Source organism: Electrona antarctica (assembly GCF_951216825.1).
Source record: "Electrona antarctica genome assembly, chromosome: 12".
NCBI classification, from domain to species: domain Eukaryota; kingdom Metazoa; phylum Chordata; class Actinopteri; order Myctophiformes; family Myctophidae; genus Electrona; species Electrona antarctica.
The window spans coordinates 40,679,243-40,700,858 of NC_136793.1; the positions used below are offsets into that span (position 1 = coordinate 40,679,243).

Sequence of the window (21,616 nt, forward strand, 5' to 3'; positions counted from 1 at the left end):
GAATTGCGGTTTGCTTTCAGTGAAAGTATGTTTCACACAAAGAACAGCATATCAGATTCGGTCTGGGCCAATGGTAAAGATTCTGACAGAGTTCTGATTCTAACCCTAAACCACATCATCAGTTGTGGAACTCTAGCCAACATATCTGATCATTCTGCAGAGTAATCCACTGACGGAACTCAAAGAGCTGAGGCAAGGTTATCCGCAAGGTTCCATTTGTAAAAAACAAAAACATAGGGGAACATTCTTTGTATGACAATAACGGAAATAGCCAATCTATAAGCTCACATAGCATTGTATTACGGATGCATTGGGAGCTTGTAGCGATGCTATTTTGGAACAGAAAAACAAGTTTATTATGAAAGAATAATTGTGTGTGTGGGGGGGGGGGAATTCTACACTCTGTAGGGATGCCAGTGTGTGTTTATCAATGAGTTTAACATGCATTGTACATTGTTCAATTATGACATTCTCAAACATAAATATCAAAACTCAGTCTACATTTCTTAAAAAGAAATGCATTTAATTCAGCCTGACCAGAAACAGAGATAAAACATATCCCCACTGGCAATACAAAATTATGAATGACAGAGTGGACATGTGTGCGGACGTGCATGTATGTGTCACTGACCTCCCAGGGGATGCGACCATAATACCAGCCGTGGCTCCTCAGGTTGCAGCTGTTCAGTTTCAGCTCCTCCTCCAGCTCCTTACGCAGGTTCTCTGACGGCCTCTCCAACCAGAACTTCTCCTTGGAAAACTGAAAGGGCATCACAGGCATGGATGAGGATCAGGACCGAGTCCAACATGCAACACATCCACCGAAGAGGAAGCCCAGGGATCTGGGATGATCTGGGATCAGATTACCTCCAGGACCATATCTACTTTGCGTCTACGGCGCCGTCAGCTTTGCTACTCAAGCCAAAAATGCAAAGAGCAGTGAATTTCCAAACTTCCAATTTCCTCCGACAAGTCTTATAAAAACAGTCATCATCTTCAATGTGGATGCTGCTGAGACTAGTGCTGGTGCTTGTCAGTAAATGGCTTGAGAGAAGGACAGAGAGTACGGCGTGAGGCAGGGTGGGGAGATAGGGCAAAGAGGGGACAAGTCTGCTATTCCCACGCTGGCATCAGACAGCGGCGTCTCGCCCGCGTTGTCACGGTAACGTTATTGTGCAACAGGTCATCATTCAGCAGTGTTTTGTCACGTCTTTATACAAATGAGACCGGCTACTGTATATCAAGTACCTCTCCAGCAGGCCATTTACATCAATATTCTGGGAATTCTTTTGTGGGGCAGACCTGTTGACCCCCCCTCCCCTCCCCATTACTATTGGCCCTATTCCCTCGCCTAGGTGATATGTTGTTTTTCTCTCAGCCTCCAATCCCCCTTCTTCCATCAAATAGCTTATCCCATGGGACTGTGATTAAGGAGTTGGGCATTGGGCCAACGCCACTTCAAAACAAAACAGGGGGTAAGTCTAAAGACCTAGAACCCACTAATGAATAGCTTTAATTTCATTAGCATTATCATTCATTGCCAGCTTGTCCCATTGAGGCAAGTGTGTTTGTCAAGTACGCAAGCATCCAATTATAAGTCAATGAATTGGAAATTCTCCTCCTTCCCTCTCTTAACACCTTTTCCAGGCATAACTGGTCATATTCAGTCGGGGCTTGGTTGCCGATGGCAACCCAGGGGCTTTGAAACTATTCCCCTTAAATAGGCTGTATTTCCAGAGTCTTTTATGTCAAAAGTCCTAATTCAATTAGAGCTTGACTGCTGTGAACATAGGACTGTCTCCCGTTGGTTCTCCCCATAGTCTCCCACTAATAAGGCTGGAATTTTTATTTGACCTTTATTTAACCAGTAAAAGTAATGCCATTGAGGTGAACAAAAAATATTTTTTAAAGAGAGACATAGTCAGGGTAACAGAATCATGACTAATGCAAAGAAGTTGCAGATGGAAAAGCATACGCAAACACAAATACTCAAAATCAGAGCATACGCAAACACAAATACTCAAAATCACACAACCAAGCATTAGTCAAAACCCCAAATCAGGAAACCTATAACCTCAATGACTTACCTTCACATATTCTCCACTGCTATCCATGGCATCGTGCTGACTAAAGGGCAGATGAAAAACAGAGTATATATTTAGAAATCCTGTCATGAGATCAAAATGTCCAGTAGATTGTTCAAACACAGGTTACTGTAGGTTACTCAAGTAAAGTGACCAAGTGTGTAGACTATAATGGCATGATAACAGTCACTGTATTATATATTTGTTTTTTAAAACTATTTCATAATTTTCACATTTTACTTTTAATTTCCTTATTTAAACTATGGGATATACATGGCGTCATTTGTTCATCTTTTTTAAAGCTCTTGGCTCTTGCTTTGCAATTCATTCGTAAATACACGGCAGTGGCAAATAAGAAGACAAATAAGACAAAACATGCTCATGTTCTCTGCATGACTGGCAGTCAATCGTATGCTCTTGCATAACCATTTAATACAAACAGTGTGTTAATATGACAACACCCAGCAACTGCTTGCAAAATAGCAACCTCCTTAAGGGACTATGGAAGGCATGTGCATACAGTGAAATCATCAGTGTTAATTGAACTCTGAGAGAGTATGGTCCATTTGTACACTATCAGAAGTTAATTTCGTATGTGTAGTGTGAGTGAAAGTATGTGTTGGCAGACTGAATTTGGGGGGACCTCTGCTCTTCTTCAACATGCTGCATATTTCCTTGAGTAAATGTCAGGGGACTTGACCTTGTGTTCCCAACACTGAAACTCTCAGTTTATGCACGCATGGGAACATGGATCTGCACGCGCGCGCGCGCACGCGCGCACGCACGCGCGCGCGCACGCACGCACGCACGCACGCACGCACGCACGCACGCACGCACGCACGCACGCACGCACGCACGCACGCACGCACGCACGCACGCACGCACGCACGCACGCACGCACGCACGCACGCACGCACGCACGCGTGCGTGCGTGCGTGCGTGCGTGCGTGCGCGCGCGCGTGCGTGCGCGCGTGCGCGCGCGCGCGTGCAGATCCATGTTCCCATGCGTGCATAAACTGAGAGTTTCAGTGTTGGGAACACAAGGTCAAGTCCCCTGACATTTACTCAAGGAAATATGCACGCACGCACGCACGCACGCACGCACGCACGCACGCACGCACGCACGCACGCACGCACGCACGCACGCACGCACGCACGCACGCACGCACGCACGCGTGCGTGCGTGCGTGCGTGCGTGCGTGCGTGCGTGCGTGCGTGCGTGCGTGCGTGCGTGCGTGCGTGCGTGCGTGCGTGCGTGCGTGCGTGCGTGCGTGCGTGCGTGCGTGCGTGCGCGCGCGCGTGCGTGCGCGCGTGCGCGCGCGCGCGTGCAGATCCATGTTCCCATGCGTGCATAAACTGAGAGTTTCAGTGTGTACGCACGCACACACACACACACACACACACACACACACACACACACACACACACACACACACACACACACACACACACACACACACACACACACACACACACACACACACACACACACACACAGTCCAACTTTAGCTGCCCCCTGCCTCCCCCAGCATGCCTTTCTTCTCAGTCAATCACTGATTCTCTCTTCCAGCAAAGAACAGACAAATAAACACAGCGTACCCGATTATACATGCATGTAGTCCTGTTGTCCTATAGTACCATGGGTGTCAGTACAGTATGTACTGTTTCGTAGTAATGCATCATCCCCCACTGCCGTCTGCCACCAAAACAAATCTCGCATTTAAATGATTCTGATTAGATTCTAGGAAAAGTGGCGAACCTTAGAAAAGCTATAGCTTGTCTAATACAAACTATATTAACATGTGGTTTTGTAACATAGCCTTCCTATAATATAAAGCTCCTCTGTGTCCAGTTTTAAGCGTAATCCAGGGGAACCTCCCTGTCCTTGGCTGGCTGGGGTTCCCAGGATGGATGTCAGTTATTTACAACACTTCCCATGGAGTTAGCCAGCAGCTCTCCCTGTCACAGCTGTAAGTGATATCAAACACACTTAACGCACACATGTAGGCCGTAAACACATCTGCGGACATATATTGGACTGCAGACTACACACACTGCATGACAGGCACACACACACACTGCATGACAGGCACACACACAGATTCCCATAGGCTACATGATGTGTGTGTAAAGACACAATGCATGCATAAACATTCAAACACTTTTGTGTAAATATGCTCCACACTCCGATATCTATAATGAAAACTATCACCAACCAGCAACCAAACCAAATGGAGATTTTGTTGGGATAGAGATTGCCTTCTCCAAAAATACTTTGTAGGTTTGCTTCAATTGCTTGGCTATTGAATTTTGAGATGTATGTTAATTTGAACATTGATGAATAATATGAATTTCCTCATCTCTGATCAAAGACCATCAGAGTCCAAAGACATGTGACTGGGTCTGTCTAGGCCAGGGTGTTAGATAATTGGCCCAGGAGCCCCACTTATAGCACAACATGCTTTTTTACTGAAAAGAAAGCAGGATCAAATTCCTGCCCTTATGTAATAGCAGTCATGAACCCCTATACTCCCCCATATAACAAACACACCGAGACGGTGCTGAACTGGGAGATGAGAAGCATTCTGGGCATTCCAGAATGATAGCCAACTGGTTTAAAAGTAGGCTACATTCTGACATAAAAGCAAAAACGAATGGTTGTTTTAACATTATTACAGCGGGTATTGGGAAATATTAAATAAAATAAAAAGTTTGTAAACTTAAAAAAATAAATACAATTGTATTGCTGTTACCATGCATTTACAAATGATGACATCTGTGAGTGTATAGCTTCATTATATGGCACCTTGGCTTTTTTATATTTGCACGATTGATTGCATACTAAATAAGTCAAACAAGTAGGTTACATGTATATAGGCTACAATACATTGTATTCCTAAAGCTATCAGCCTACACATGTCGGTTTAAATCTGAATTTTTCCCCCCATTTCATGTTGCTGGCCTGGTCACTTACATATAGTTTACATTGTTATCAAACTTATAGTCTATTAAACTGCATAACGTTTCTATTTGATTTTATTGCTGTTGCACTGTCTCAATGTGATGTAATGTCTATGCTGTTAGATATTGTTTTGGATTTCATGTAGGCCTAATTTTGTCTGGAGAATTAATGGACTTAAATGAATGTCCCCGTGGCCGTGAGGGATAAGATGAGAATTAACCTGTCTCATCATAGTCTCATAGGCTATTCTGCAACTTCACCATTACCCACCACTGCAGACTTCAAGATAAATAAAATAACGACCCAATAGCCTACCTTAACGTGATTATACTAATTAAAGTAATTGCATATTTGCATTCTCACCTTTTTCTCATTGTCTCCATCCCAGACTGTACTGATTGGTAGCATAGGTCCCGATTCCCGAATCTCACACAGTTCTACTGTACCGCTATTGAACCAGGCAACCAGCCCAGCTGTTGAGCTGCCTTGAACATGGGCGTGCGCCTTGCGGTCTAGACGAGAACCACAGCATGCGAGGCATGGGACTGGGGGGACCAAGTGCGCATGCTTGATGTTGATGATATAATCGATAATCATGGTAAGGTTTTTTGGCGATGTACTGTAGCTAGACCTACTCATAGATATGGGCCTATACTATGACAAAGAAATTAGCACTGCCGTAGCACTTTCAAACGTAGGCTATAGGTAAAACGAGGCCATTTCAATAAATTAAGATAAACAAAATATTATTTCACTTAAAAGACGTAGCCTACATTTCCTGTGCTGCCTTTTGTCTTTGAATCTTAGTTATGCTAAGTTGTCATTTCGGAATTGTTCAGCATTTTAGAGCATTTATATTCTTAAAGAGCACTAAAATTAGATTCTCACCCATCAAGTGTCTCCAGCTCCACTTCCTGTGAATCCTCAGGGGGCTTATTGGTTTCCTGTGTCCTCATTAAGTGTTGATGCTTCTCTGTTTGGTCTTCTGCAGAGCCATGTAGGCTCTGGTCTTCTGCAGAGCCCCAGGTTACTTGACTTGCTATAGGATCCATCACCATATACAAGTCCTGTGTACGGCTGACTGACACAAGTGCTGACTGAGGGGCCAGGGAAGATGTATGCTGGAGCACAATATTAACTGCAGCCATCTCTGAGGGCTTATCTACGGAACTGCTGGGATCCGCATATCTCAATGATGTGGCATCTTGACTCCACAGGCTGTTCACTGAAGCGATTCTTGCATCTTCTGTAGCGCTTCTATTGGCGTTTTTACATGTAGAGTGGGTTGGCATCGGGAGTAGTGGCAGTGGCCTCGCTTGGGTAGGAGTGGGTTGAAGCCTATCCAGACAGGGCAAGCTGGTAGCAGACAGGGCAGTTAGAAGAGGAGACTCTCGAACATAGTCGCCTGCCAGGCATTTGCTCTGCCCTACTATTGTCTCAGCTTTGCTGGCACCCTTCTTCTTTCTAGTGCTCTGTTTTTCTTTGCGGGGCACAGTGCCCACATGGGAGTACATGTCAGTGGAGCGAACATAGCCAGGGCTGTGTAGACAGGGCCCCATGTCATCCACTGACTGGCTACCCACTGGTGTGTCACTATTACGCTTCCCATCATGCTTTGAGTCTGTCTTGTCTGATAAGAAATGGCTTCCAAACCATTTGAAACCTGATGGGAAGTTTTAGTGTTATTTTTTGCAGCATAAACACAATGACATATTTCATAAACTTTTTATTTTAAGACCATCTACAGTTAAGTACGGTTGAGTCCTATCCATCCTTCCTATCATACAGGTTTACATGGGAACAAAAGTCCACAGCCTTTATATTAGTCAGACAGTGTGGTATGGTCCAGGTTGTATTCGTAATATTATTTAAATCAAAAAATATTCTGAAAGAATACCTATTCAAAGATTTGTGCCGCATTTTTACGATTTTTCAAAAATAGCAGATCTACAAGTTCATAGCGCGCCACTCGGTGGCGCGCTATGAGCTTGTAGATCTGCTATTTTTCAATAGCTAAAGTATAACATAATGCTTGAAACACCAAAAGGGGTTAAAATAAAAACACCAGGAAACCTCAGCTAAATATAAGGCAGCTAATGGTTTTGAATGCAGAGGCAGCTGGTATATCAACAGATTGCAACAGTATAGATGCAAGTACTTTCTTATTCTTGGTCAATTATTTATATTTTTATGATGGTACTTTGAAATTTGGAAGAGCACCAAACTAAAACCAAAGGAAAGGGAAGACATCTTATTTAAATGTATTATAACTGCCACGCCAGGGAACACTGCTGCTGTGCTGTTATAACTACAGCTTTGGAAATGTCTTTGAATGCACATGATCCTTTTTGAAATTATGAAAAGTGGGGGGGAAAAAACATTAAAGGAGAATAGCAGGGATTATATACTTTTCAAGTTTAATTTAAGTAAGGATTTTCTGTGCACGAATGAACCAAAGACAATTATTAAGATTGATACAAATTAGCGTTCTGGTGTCTTAACTTAACAAGTAAGGTTAAAAAATTATTACTTGGGTGCTAGATGTAGTTTTTAATCAAACTTAATGACGAAATCCAGCATTTGTTTAATAACGTCTCAGTTCCACGTAAAGGTTCTGTGGTTCAACAAGATTCAAATATATTTTTGTTTGTGAATACAAAACAGTGCAGAGCAAGAACTAGTCCCTCTTATGGGTGGAATGTCACGTTAGAGGATTGGTTAATAGCAGAAAAGACAAATAGTAATCGGTTCTCTTTTTACATTTGCTGTTCTTTCTTCAACATTGTGTTGGTCTGAGCTCAGCTGGGCTGCTTCTATTGATGACAAACAATGAACCATTTATGCTTTATCTACAATAGACCAAAAACCTATTTATAAGTAGAACAGTGGACAAAGAGTCATCACATTCACAGAAGGCTGCTTGTGCACGAACACACAAACAGATATATATGTACAGTATGAGCTTGAGCACACACACACACACACACACACACACACACACACACACACACACACACACACACACACACACACACACACACACACACACACACACACACACACACACACACACACACACACACACACACACGAAGAATCACTCATATAGAGCTATGGACTTTTAGCCCTGACTCACATCTTTTAAATCACTTCTGAAAACTCACCTCTGTTTTAGCGTTTTCATTGATTTGATCTGTGTTTATTTTATTATTCATCTGTTATGGTAATCATGCTCCCTTGTTCTGTAGTGTAAAGCACTTTGTATCTATGATTGGAAAGCGCTATGCAAATAAATTCACATCATTATTCATTAACCTATGTGAGGCTGACTCAGTATAGAACATTTAATTCAGGTACTGATCAAGAGGATTGGTTGGGTACTTTGGTACTATACTTACTATACTATACTTATTATTTTTTCCATGCTACTTTTCAATAGAAACAGACAATGCTCAGTTGATTAAAGAAATACCGGTATTTCATTATCTGTACAGTGCAGACAATTATCATTTCCAATACCCAACCTGAAAGAACATAATAGAATATTCATAATAACAAATAAACTCACCCAGCTTTCGTTTATTCATAGTCCAGATGTACAGTAGGCTTAGTAATGTGATAACCAGTGCGTGTTTTGACTGAAGATTCAGTGTACTTCCTTCCTTCTGAACAAGAGGAAGTATGGGTACATTTCACAGGATTGCAATTTTACACTGCTTTTCTATGATCTGTTTTTGAGGTTTTGCAAAAGCTCTTAAACAACAGAACCTGGCCTTTTGGTTATCAGCAATCATAGATCGTTTTGTAAAATTTCCACAGAACAAGCAGAGACACCAAACAATAAACCAGAATGCATCACAAATAGCAATACATAGGATGTGGATATTTATAGTATATAAAAATAGCTGATAGTGCCTTTTAAAACATGCGATGAAGATGATAAGATGAGATGAGATAATATCTGTATTCAGGGGCACATAGAAGGTGTGAATATCTTGTGTCATCATCGACTTGCAACATTTCCTGTTAAGAGTTCCTGGCAAAAGCATATGACCCCTTCCAGTAGTTTGATATACAAGGGGGCCATGGTCATTTTTCAGTTTTTTACATATTATGAAACTGCATAATGTAACCTTTCATATGATGTATTAGTAAAAACCAACATTTTTAGTCACACCCCACTGTGACTAAAGTTTTTTATAGGATGCATGGCCAACAGTCACACCACATAGGCCTACAACACTTTTAGACATACAAAATACAAAACACAGATGCTACTAGGCTACATAATAATAATAATAATAATAATAATAATAATAATAATAATTATTATTATTATTATATATATTTTTATTTGCAGAATCAAAGGTATTATGGTCATGATACAGGATCCTGGATGGCTTGATTCTAGGCTTAAAAAGAATTGATATAAATATTTTTGTAAATCTCTATGGGAAAATTTAAATGAATGGCCGATTTTAGTGGGTACAGAAAACCACGACCACTAAAATGTGTTCCTGCATTGCATTGTCTGATTATGTAATGTATGTGCAGCAGTGCTTTTAATCATGGATGTGGGATGTGGTTTAATTAAGTTGCAAACTTTGGTTTCAATCTAATGAATGAACAGATGACGTCATCCCATAGCAACAACGCCAACGTGTGGTGTTTGTTCGTGTGTTTCGCTCTGACAAAAAAAGTTTGACTTGGGAAAATGCCGAGAAAGAATGACAAAAAAAGCGAAACAAAGCCAAACAAAAAAGATGGCATGACGACCTTGATAAATAAAACCGATGACACTTTACTCGATAAAGGAAAAGATACCGCACAAATACGACTTTTGGAGGAACGGTCAGAGAGGTGAGATTGAATCAGCTGCTTGAGCAAGCTATCACGTCTAATGTCAAATGTCTGCTGTTTATTAACGCCTATTAAACAACTTGATTAGACCTATATTATATTCTACAGTTCCGTACAAAACATGTAGCCTCGCCGTCCCAATCAAGAATCAACCCAAAGCTAAATCACAGCTGAGCTGAGCTCGTAGGCTGAGCTACTAGCGAGATTTTTTGCGTATGGGTTGTTAATACAGTAGGCTACGTCAATTGCGTAGCCAAATACAGACGCACTTCAGCATATTGGCTCAATTAAATTTCAATTGGCACGAGAAAACATACGTTTACATACATTGCCATAGCAAGTATCAAAATTCAAAATATAATAAAAACTGTTGAAAATTGGGAAAGTATACAGTTGGAGTGGGTAGAGCTTGAGCATTTTGTGTAAACAGAGCAATTTATTTTTATTTATTTTTTATTGATGATTTATATCATATGATGTTATATTATACATTGAGGGTAAAGCTTTTAGAAACAAATAGCAATTATTTTGCAGTCACTTGGGACAAATAGCAGCCATGCACATACAGTTCTAGTGGGCAGGGCAAATCATTGTGGCTGTCAATCAATCAATCAATCAATCAATCAATCAATAATGTATGCTTGGGACAATGGAAAATAGTCAGAAATAATGTAAAGTAGGCCTATAGTCTACATGAGTTCAGACCTAAATTTACCAATCAACTTCTTGTTTAGACTATGCCCAAAATCCACAGATTTTGTAGCAATTTGTAACAAATTACAATAATTGTAAAAAAACAAATATAGCCTACATATCAAATACATGATAAAATAGTAGGCTACATACATGTTTAAAAATAAGTTGTGCCCAGAGTTCTCAGGTGCCTACTCTTCCGGTTACGTAGCCTATTAGACCAATTTTATAATATCTATGTATTAGACTATTAGGCCTAGCCTATTAGACTTCCTTTAATGTGCGAGTTACAACACACTTGTAGGCTAGCCTTTTATTATTAGGAAGTTATAAATGTCACAATTCTTTGAGCCCCAACATTATAACCTTATTCTTTCTGCAGGTATCAGCGCAAATGTGATGAACTCGAGTTACAGATGATCGACTTCACCGCTCAGTACAATACTTTGCAGAAAGAGAAGAAAGACATTGTTTCGTACTTGAAACGTTCTCTCGCACAGAAGGAGGATGAACTGAGTGATTTATCAGAGCGCATGGTGACTCTGGGGCAGGCCAACAACCTGGAGATGGAGTTGCAGGACAGACAGCTGCGCCAGGAGCTTCAAGAGAGCAAGGATAAACTCACTTCAGAGAATGCAGAGCTTGGTGAGAAACTCCCAATCAGAACAGTACTGTGTGTGTGTGTGTGTGTGTGTGTGTGTGTGTGTGTGTGTGTGTGTGTGTGTGTGTGTGTGTGTGTGTGTGTGTGTGTGTGTGTGTGTGTGTGTGTGTGTGTGTGTGTGTGTGTGTGTGTGTGTGTGTGTGTGTGTGTGTGTGTGTGTGTGTGTGTGTGTGTATGTGTTAAATATGTACTTATTTTATCCAGAGAAATGTCCAGTGGGTAAAGGGGTATTGTTATCGCCACGTATATGGTATATAGTAGGCTATGTATTTGTACTTTGTACTTTTTAGTTTTAGATGAGTTCAGATTTAGTATTTTGCCCACTTTGCCTACGACAAAGTGTTGATGGATGGGTCACATTCTTATGTAGATTTGTTGAGAAAACAAACAAACAGAATACATAATAGTAATGTTTTGCTTGGCAAATTTATTCCTAATTTAAGGGTTGAATTCACTTTGACTAATAGGATGAGCCTAGACACAATATATCTTCATGACTCGTAAAAATGTCACCCACAACAATCTTCTTGTAGTTATTTGAAGTCAAAATTTGTTTAGGGACAAGTTCATTGTGAAATGCTTATCAAGTGGTTTTCAGCAACTAATTTTAAAAACAAAGAGAGATGAACAAATCACAGTTTTAAGATTCCTGTGCAAATCCTTGAGGATTTATTGCGCTTGCTCAATCAAGTTCTTTTTATTGTAATGTATTCTTACTGTAAATCAGTGACAGTCAGTGTCTGACCTTCCACAACAATGGTCTGTTCCTCTCCTCTCCTCTCCTCTCCTCTCCTCTCCTCTCCTCTCCTCTCCTCTCCTCTCCTCTCCTCTCCTCTCCTCTCCTCTCCTCTCCTCTCCTCTCCATCTCCATCTCTTCTCCATCTCCTCTTCTCCTCCAACCGCAGCAGGGATGTTGGTGTCCCTGGAGGAGTTCCGTGTGCAGAAGGAGCTACTGATGGCTGAGAATGATTCACTTAAGAAGCAGCTGGCCATTCAGAAGGAGAAGGACAACACTGCCATCTGCAATCTAGAGAGGAAAGCGCTTCTGGATAAAGACAGGTTGATACTTTACTTTTACCCATGATACTATAGTTGTAGTTATACATGCTGGAAAACCGCTGGAAGACTATATGTATGCTGCTCAGCATGCAAAAAATAGTACTAAAAATAATTAGCAACACCTGCTTCACTTGATTTCTGACTCAGTCCCTCCTAAATCACAAAGAGCACTTCAATGGGGAGACACGTGGAAGTTGAAATGCAAACCATGTACATAGTGCATACAAACTTGCTCAGTCAGTAGCTCATGTCAAGTGTCAGTCTCCATTTGAGGGTGCTTAGCTCCCCCTTTCCCCAGGCTGAAGGAGGAGATGCATAGCCATGTGGCAGCAGTGGCGGCTGAGTTTCAGCGGGTTTCGGAGCAGAGGATGCCGGAGACCACTAAGAGGGCCATTCACGAAAACGTGGCACTCAAGACCCAGCTCAAACAGTTGTCAGACCAGGGCCTGGAGCTTCTGGAAGAGAACAGGGCACTGCAGGAGCAAAATAAGCACCTCCGCCTTGAGGTGTCCATCCTGGAGCCCCTAGTCACCCAGATGACCCGCAAGAGCCGAAGCAACCAGAAGGTGTGTTGGACTCACCTACCTAGCGTTGATTGATTGAATACTTTATTATCAGTTTTCAGATTGTACAGAGGTACAGTTTACAATGATTGTGAAAAGGATAATACAAAAAGCCCTTGGGGCTTGTTTCCATTGTAATTCACCTTTAGTTAAGCCCCACCCTCTCCCACTTAGACACTCCCACTTGGACACTTTCCAGCCGGGCTCATTCATTCCAATGTAAATATCATGGATTTTACACATTAAATACAGAGATTGTGCATTACATTCACCCATTCACACACACATTCACACACCGATGCCGGAGGGGTTTAGAGTCTTGCTCAAGGACACTTCGACACTAACCCTGGGGGAGCCCAGGTTTGAACTGTGAACCTTGCGGTTCGCATGTGGTCACTCTACCCCTGAAACATTTATGACATGTCTGTCTGTCTGTCTGTCTGTCTGTCTGTCTGTCTGTCTGTCGATTGATGTCTGGTTCAGCAGCAGATGTCAGCTGCTGAACCAGATACATTGCTGACATAAAATGAAAAATTATTAGTTACAGGTCCAAAAATGCACCAATTGCACCAAGTGACAAATATTCCCAATGGCTTCCATATATAAACACCTCTCAAATTTTCACTTGTTCTACAATTAATCAGTATAACTTGAGAAAGAGTGTGTAACTTATGGTGAATCTACTGAGTGCCATAGATAGATCATAAAAACTATGATGTAATTTGTAATACCTTGTCTACCTCAAGTGTTCCGTTGCTCTTATAACAGCTGTTGTCTATTAGATTTCATATTGTCAGCTAAACACAGAAATATCAAGGTTTGATGAAGAGTTAATTCTGCTCTATTTTGTATGTGTTGTTACCAACTTCTAGCCATTATGTGGACAGTCAAATGAGTCAATCATCTACACACACACACACACACACACACACACACACACACACACACACACACACACACACACACACACACACACACACACACACACACACACACACACACACACACACACACACACACACACACACACACACAGACTGATACACAGAGTAATATATGATACAAATAAGAATTATTCTCAAAATTATTCCATTAGGTGGTGGAACAGCTGACAGAGAAATGCAAGCTCCTCCAGGCACAGATAGGAGAGCATAGCTCTGCCCACCTGGAACAACAGAAGCTCCAGATGGAGCACACTGGTCTACTGGCTGAGATGGACACACTCAGGTATCCATCTGTTCACTGCTGCTTTACAGTGTATGGAATGTGTGTTCTATCCTCCACACAGAAAGGGCCTTTCTTTTTTTGCATGTTCTCCCTGTGTCCCCTAGTTGGTACCCTCACAAAAACATGCAGTAATCCTGGTCTCTATAGACACATTCAGAGACGGGTCCCCTGGTCACAGCGAACGTATTTCCTGTAGGCGGAGACGACATATCTGCGGTGTACACAGTCAGCTCTTCTACTACATTGAATGGTAGAGTGAACTCTGCTCAAATGTTGACTGACGTTATGTATCTTTCAGGACATTTCACTGCTTCGTCTCAGCCATTACTCTATGGCTCTGGTCTCAGCCACCGCAGTGTATTTTTTGACATTTTTATGATCATGTGCCTTGTCCTAATGAGTGTAATTGATCTATATCTATCGTGTATCTATATCTATAAATGCACCACGTGTCTGTGTGTGCATACGTGTGTACGTCTGTAATCCACTTAACTCGAGAACCGTTTGCCCCACCGACTTCAAATTTGACACACACGTTCCACACCATCACAGGGAGTGCTGTGCTGTGCCCGGTGTCGAGTCGGTCGTATACACCAGAGGTTTTCAACTGGTGGTCCGTGGACCACTGGTGGTCCGTGAAGGTATTGCATGTGGTCCCCATGGAAATTTAAGATTGGTTTTTATCAACCACTAGTTGGTGCACTTAATGACCTGATGTATGATGACACATCAGTGTTGTCAGCATGGGAAGTCTGATATCAATAACTTCTACAGAAAAGACATTAATCACATGTGTCTGTATGAGTTTATGGAAGGTTAAGAGAGCAGAATAAGGGCAACCATGGGAAGGGAATAGATAAGTGGTTCTCAATCTTTTTTGAGCCCCGGAGTCCGGACCACTAGCATGTCAGTTAAATAATGACGGTTAAGGGCTTGATTTAATTCACCTCAAATTATCAAATTAAATGAAGCCCATAACAGTCAATATTTCATTTCAATCTCCATATATGGAGCTGGCCTGTTCTGACATCACAATGATGTTTTGACATCTGCATAGACTCCATATTTGGGCATGCCTGACAAAGAACTCCATATATGGGCATAAAAGGGACACACCCGTGTGCGGATATTCCACTTTTTCTTCATAAAAGGGACACATACATAATAACTGAGTAATAACTGTTGCACGCATTTCCAACTTGCATCGTTCCAAGTAGGCCAGTGCCCGGCGGGCACCACTAAAGTAAAACTGAATTGCAGCTACTTGTATTTTCCCAGATTTGGGCTGTACATACTTTATTAAATCATATATAATAAGTTATGGTTTTGGAATTTTTAAAAGGGACTTATTTGTCACTGGTATACAGTGAAATGCTAGTGTGGTGAGGTCCGGGTGAGTTCCATAAGACACCAACAATACAACAAGAACGAGAGATAAGTATATGACTTCTGTTTTGGTGATGATTTGAATTTAATAGCCTAGTTAGTTTACAAAATTTACATAACATAACAATTACATTTCACAGAAGTGTTGCTTTACAAACAGAAAAACTGTTCTGTACATGGTTCATTTAATTGTAGCCTGGTTTACTCGCAACCTCACAATGTGATGCGAACTTGTATCTCCTATTTGACGTACGAGGGAGTATAAAGTTTGGATGCTCCCGCTCATATGAATCAAATCAAGTATATAGTCTGGCAACGATTGCACAGGATACCCTTTTTGATATTTTTCGCAGCCAGATGGACAGATCCTTTGATTATTGTGAATGCGGTGAAAACAAATGTTTGCATCTAGTGGAATTGAACCTCCTCAGTAAGTACTCCATCAGTCACTTGCAGAATGTTTTTTTCCTTTGCTCTCTACTGCATTCACAACACAGGAAATGTGACAAAATAAATTATCATATGACAGCCACTCACAATTATGACCGCCGCAGCGGTCATAGTTGTGATCTGCAGCGATGACAGGCATCTCCAAACAGCATGTGCTTATAAAAATGCAGGCGACGTGTTGATTTTTGTGCACAGTCAAATCCCTAGTGTTAATTAACCTCACATTGTAAAAAATCACACCCGTGTGAACTGAGTGGTGTAAGGTCTTATATAGACTGATCAGCTGTGGTGTGACGTAATGTCTGACGTAATGAAATCACACCCGTGTGAACTGGGTGACCATAGCAACCATGCTCATTTTTTGGTACGAACAGACAGACAGACAGACACGTAAACTAACAAAGCCAGTTGTAGGAGTGGTTTACACCACTCAAAAATGATCACTTTTTACACTGAGGATTTGACTATGTAGTGATGGGTGTCAGTAGTGGCTGATTGATGTATTTGTGTCTCAGTGCCTTGATATTATGAATGCTGAATGTGAGTGAAAAGTTGCCAAGTTTAAGGTGCTCTTGTCAAAAACGTTTTGGGATGTGAGATAGACACAGACAATGCTGTGCAGGGTGACTCACAGAAATGCTAGTAGTCCTCGGGGCAACTGTCTATAATGAATGTTCAATCTGATAATTATAAATACATTTTCAATCTCAGTGAGACTAGATAAAAAAATGAATATAATCAAATGAGATTAAAATCAACAGCACAGAGACCTTTTAAAACTTGACAACTAAATGCATCCATGTTAGCCATTGTTTAGCAATGCAAGTCCACTGTAACGGCCTCCTCTTCACGAGCTCCTTTTAAATGTGGTGTTCCACAAGGATCTATTCTTGTTCCCTTAATGTTCACTATTTATATGTTGCCAAATTATGCCAATTGGCAACATTATTAGGAATCATGGAATCCAGTTTCATAGTTACACGGGCGATACGCAGCTGTACATCCTCCTTAAAACTGGTGTTGCAGGAAACGTACCCCGCCTTCTTGCATGTCTTTCTGACATAAAGAGTTGGATGTCTCAGTATTTCCTACAGCTGAATGAATCATCATATTTGGTCCCCCAACCTCAACCCACTCATTCCACTCTGTACTTGGCACCTTATCTGCAAACATCACACACTCAGCCTGCAACCTAGGTGTCTTCTTTGATCCTGATATTTCTTTCAACACCCAAGTAACCAAAGTAGTCCAGTCTTGCTACCACCAGATTAGGTACATCGCTAAAATGATATATATATTTTTTGTCATATGCAGACCTGGAAACCGTCATACATACTTTCATACCTTCACGACTTGATTACTGTAACTAACTATACTCAGGTATGAGCAAAAAAAACTATCTCGCCTCCAGATGGTGCGGAACTCTGTGGCACGCCTATTCACTAACACTAGGAAACGTGAGCATATCACACCCATTCTGGCTACCCTTCACGGGCTCCCTGTGAGCTACAGAATTGTAAGTAAATTTTAAGATCTTATTGATTACTTTTAAAGCCCTACATGGTCTACCTCCCATTTATATAACAGACTTGATGGAACCCCATAAGCCTGTGTGCAACCTCAGATCCTCGGATAGGGCCCTCGTAGTTCCTCTCGCAACTCGCCTTGTCACTCGAGGGGACCGGGCCTTTGAATCTGTTGAATCTTAACGGTGTGTCTTTTCAGACAGGGTCATGTGTCAGTGTTGAATCTTAACGGTGTCTTTTCAGACAGGATCATGTGTCGGTGTTGAAGGAGTGTGTCAGAAACAGAGCAGAGGTGGAGCGGCTGGGCTTGGAGTTAGCTGAAGAGAGGAAGAGGCGGGGCCAACTGGAGAGCATCCTGCAGGATGTCGCCAAAGCTCTCAAACAGGCTCTGAAGGTCATTTAAATTAATAGTCCATCCATTCTTCTGCTGTCAGATGAAAACCTCACACATCACAAACCAATACCTTTTATTGAAACAATAATCTACCATTCACAATTTGTCCGTTTCGCTCTGTATGTCATCCTTGGGAGGCGATGATGGTGATGATTACAGCAAAAATATATGTAAAAACATGCAATTGCACACATTGGTCAAAAAGATGACATAAAAGCCCAAAGCCAGGTCATATTGATTGATGATGTGACCAAAAAACATAGCACTTTCACAAGTGCTATCTTGTAAAACGTATAAGCAAAATTGCCACTGTGTAAATATACGGTCAGTAGGGTTTAAGAGTGTTAAAATGCACTGTTGGACTCTGTGGTGGTGTGTACAGTTGGAGGCCATCGATATTGTCCTTTTCTTTTTGCTGAGGTTTGCGTGATCTGCGCAAAACCCCTTTTGGTGTTTTAAACATTATGTTATAATTTAGCTATTGAAAAATAGCAGATCTACAAGCTCATAGCGCGCCACCGAGTGGCGCGCTACGAGCTTGTAGGTCTGCTATTTTTGAAAAATCGTGAAAATATTTTATTTCAGAAAACTGGAGGATTTAGAAGGATCTTTTTAAATTTTGAGGTCAGGCCTAAATGGGTCAAATGATAAGGGTCAATATCGGTGGCACCCAACTGTATATTCTGGATATACAGTCGTAAGCTTCATCTACTGCTGTTCAATCACTCAAAAGCTTCCCTGTTGCAAGCAGACGTCCATGACATGTAAAATAAAAGAAGCATTCATCCCAACCCAGGAAGTTCCTAAAGAAGAGGACTCAGAGGTACGTAGGAATCATATGATGCAGAAGGTGCTGACTGTCTTGGATGGTGCCGCCCTGCTGGTGAAGGGGCTCACCGTGACTGACCTCATCTCAGAACCTGTGGCTGACAGGTATTTGGGTGGCCTGGAGTGAAAATGCCATCACACTATCACACATTTTAAAACTATTTTCTTTCTATTGTTTATGTTATGGGAAATTATATAGGCTAGTATTTTTTCCTTTTTTCACCACTGACCACTGTTTTGAGAGAATTTCTTAATGGGGAAATTGATTCTAGATATAGAGGGCTATATCTTGCACCACCCCTTAACCCTTATTCCTAAACTAATTGCCATTTTTTACTATTTTAAAAAACCTTTTAAAATAGTTCAAATAGCCGATCTACAATCTCACAATGTCTCGATATAGATCGTCTAGTTGAACTATTTTTAAATGTTTTTCAAAATAGTAAATACGTTTAGGGATAAGGGATAAGATGGAGCCCAAAATGTATGAATTACTTTGGAGCTGCTTTCTGCCCCATAGCTCTGTTCAGCCCGCATACTTACTTAGTTCTTACACATCTTTAGGTCAGGGCAATCCCTTGTCCAACTGTCCCACTTCAAGACAGGGGACCTGGGCCTTGTGCCACGACAAACACACAATTCTAACACCATGCCGTCGAAGACGGAACCCAAGATCACCCATTTGCATTTGAACAGGTTTGTAATGGTATTCTTGAAGCCTCATGGTCACATCGTCAATATTTCAATAATGTATTAATCTAATGTAATCTAATTTAATATTGTATAAAGAACCGGTAATCTAATTTAATATAATATATTGTAAATTTTGAGGGAAGTCTTGAAATTAGTCCCTCATGGGATTGATAGTCAGCACTCCCAGATTCTTGTCCCAAATTGTGAAACCAACTCCCCTTGGCAGTTAGAACTGCAGAGTCAGACTCACCTCTTCAGACTCCACCTTAGCCCATAGCACTTGCCCTAGCCTTGACGACCTTGCAGGTTTACGCAAAGGCTAAAATGTAATTTAGATAGCATGTTATGTAGAATGTAGACAGATGCCAAGTAATTTGTATACCTGGTAATCTATAGTGTGCATAGTTTCAATGTACAGATTATCCTAAATGTTTTTAATATTATACTGACTGATGATATGTTCTTGGTTTACCTATGTATGATCCTAGATTATTATTTCTATGCATTTGATGTGTTTTCCTTGCTTACTGTAAATTGCTCTGGATTAAGTCAATTGTAAATTGTTGGTTGTTGCACAGTTGCCTAGACACTCTTTATGATGGCCCTGGTGATGACGATACCCTTTATTGATGACATTCAGAAACTGCAGTCCTTCAACTTGATCTGCTCTCTCACTTAAAATTTGAAAAATGTATAGCAGTCATTAGAAGCCACTGCTTTACAACCGTGGTCTTTCATGTCCTGTAAAAAGTGTAAATAACATATTTTCAACTGGAGAAAATGTCACCACAAGGGAACCACTGCTTTAAAACACGTACAGTGCTTGCCTCTAGTCTAAATAGTCATTGTTGGCATGCAACTGTCATCTAGTTAAATAATTATTCGTAGTAGAACCTGTGTGTAAACCTGTACTATCTGTCATTTTGTGATATTACTGTAAGTAACACCACCATTTTTTCAAATGGCTGTCATCTCATATTGGACTGAAACTCAGTAAATATGTTTCACCCACATCCATCTAATTGATTTATATGTTACCCAAGTCTGTTTCTTATTCTATCCCTTAGGAAACCTTCTGTCCAGAAAATGCCCTGCCACCCCAAGCCCTCTGTTTCTGACCATTCTGGAACAGACAGATTAATGACCTTACCAGTTAGACCCTGCACCAAAATAAAACCTTCTCACAAACCCAACCTCAAGTAAGAAGAATTGACACATTCTGCCTATATGCCTATACAATCATAGTAATTGGGAAAGTATAGACTTTTAATGATAAAAAAATATATATATCTAATGGGCACTGTAATACTTGGATCATGTAAACTCTGATATTTTAGCCACTAGGTGGCAGCAGTAGTCCTCAGGCTCAGAGTGTAAAGTGTTCCCTTTGGAGAATTATTGGTCAGCCTGCAAAATGTGCAAACTGGACTACCTGAAACCAGATCCTAATCTTTCAATTCCTAACATTAAAGGTCCTATAACATAAACTTTACTTATTTTTTTGTGTTTTTTTTAGCTCCCCTGTGTTTTTTCTATCCCCACAAATATGCAATTTTGAACAATCAGGATTCCTCATCATATAGGGGCTTTTATGGAAATTGCTCTCAGGAACAGCTCAACTGATTTGGTCGTATTTGTGATGTCATCAATGTCACCCTACTTTGTATAATTCCTCCCTCTCTTCAGTCTTCAGTTCCAAATGTGCATTTCCACTTTGTTTACAATGTCCGCCATTGTTGATTTTCCAAGCTGGCATGTCACCCCCCCATCTCTCTCCCCATTTCCTGTCAACCTACTGTCTATCCCTCCATAAAAATGTAAAATAAATAGAAAAGCCACACAAAAAAAACATTAAAAATAAAGAACCTTGAGACATTTCAGTGGTCCAGTATACGATATGAAAAATAAAATCTTTTAATTTGAGAGTGGACCCTTACAGATTCATTTGGATCAATGATTGTGTACACATTTGATTTTAGGCATGTGTCTGTAGGCAAGCCAATACTCTTTCTCAAGAATAGCACACAACAGATGCTGTTCCTGATTCCTGTCTATACCCAGCATGACGAGAAATTACACAGATTAGGTTTATTTTTATTGCAATTCCAATTTTCTGTTCAAAGTATCACCCCAATCATGGAATATTTCAAATATATTTTGTCAGAAATGTTTATTTTCTTTTTTAGTGTGTGTAAATTAGTTTACTGAACTAAAAAGTGAACTGACCACA

The 21,616-nt window shown here is 40.9% G+C and overlaps 2 protein-coding genes across 3 annotated transcripts in view; one reads left to right on the top strand and one right to left on the bottom strand.

The window, feature by feature from the left end:
• Positions 1 to 8,633, bottom strand: part of sh2d3cb (SH2 domain containing 3Cb) — a gene marked incomplete at its 5' end in the record, with an annotated part of 30,169 nt that extends 21,536 nt beyond the window's left edge. The window contains 4 exons of the mRNA XM_079516977.1: positions 632 to 760; positions 2,088 to 2,127; positions 5,935 to 6,709; positions 8,615 to 8,633. Of these exons, the coding sequence (XP_079373103.1) occupies positions 632 to 760; positions 2,088 to 2,127; positions 5,935 to 6,709; positions 8,615 to 8,633 (963 nt within the window). The remainder of the gene's footprint in view (positions 1 to 631; positions 761 to 2,087; positions 2,128 to 5,934; positions 6,710 to 8,614) is intronic.
• Positions 8,634 to 9,690: 1,057 nt separating this feature from the next.
• cfap157 (cilia and flagella associated protein 157) lies at positions 9,691 to 21,217 on the top strand. 2 transcript variants are annotated; one of them, XM_079516362.1, is made up of 9 exons: positions 9,691 to 9,906; positions 10,982 to 11,244; positions 12,166 to 12,319; positions 12,618 to 12,885; positions 13,979 to 14,109; positions 17,715 to 17,865; positions 18,662 to 18,798; positions 19,258 to 19,389; positions 20,454 to 21,217. In XM_079516362.1, the coding sequence occupies exons 1-9, from the start codon at positions 9,761 to 9,763 to the stop codon at positions 20,587 to 20,589; spliced, it is 1,518 nt and encodes a 505-aa protein (XP_079372488.1). In that variant the 5' UTR covers positions 9,691 to 9,760; the 3' UTR covers positions 20,590 to 21,217. The 2 variants fall into 2 exon arrangements, with proteins under 2 accessions (XP_079372488.1, XP_079372489.1); XM_079516363.1 differs by having other exon boundaries at positions 12,169 to 12,319.
• Positions 21,218 to 21,616: the final 399 nt, after the last annotated feature.

What these genes read in the sequence shown, in the direction of transcription:
- cfap157 (XM_079516362.1), top strand. Translation starts at nt 9,761, where the DNA reads ATGCCGAGAAAGAATGACAAAAAAAGCGAAACAAAGCCAAACAAAAAA. An exon ending in TTCAGAGAATGCAGAGCTTG is followed by an intron (nt 11,245 to 12,165) that starts GTGAGAAACTCC and finishes CTCCAACCGCAG; the next exon opens with CAGGGATGTTGGTGTCCCTG. An exon ending in GCGCTTCTGGATAAAGACAG is followed by an intron (nt 12,320 to 12,617) that starts GTTGATACTTTA and finishes CCCTTTCCCCAG; the next exon opens with GCTGAAGGAGGAGATGCATA.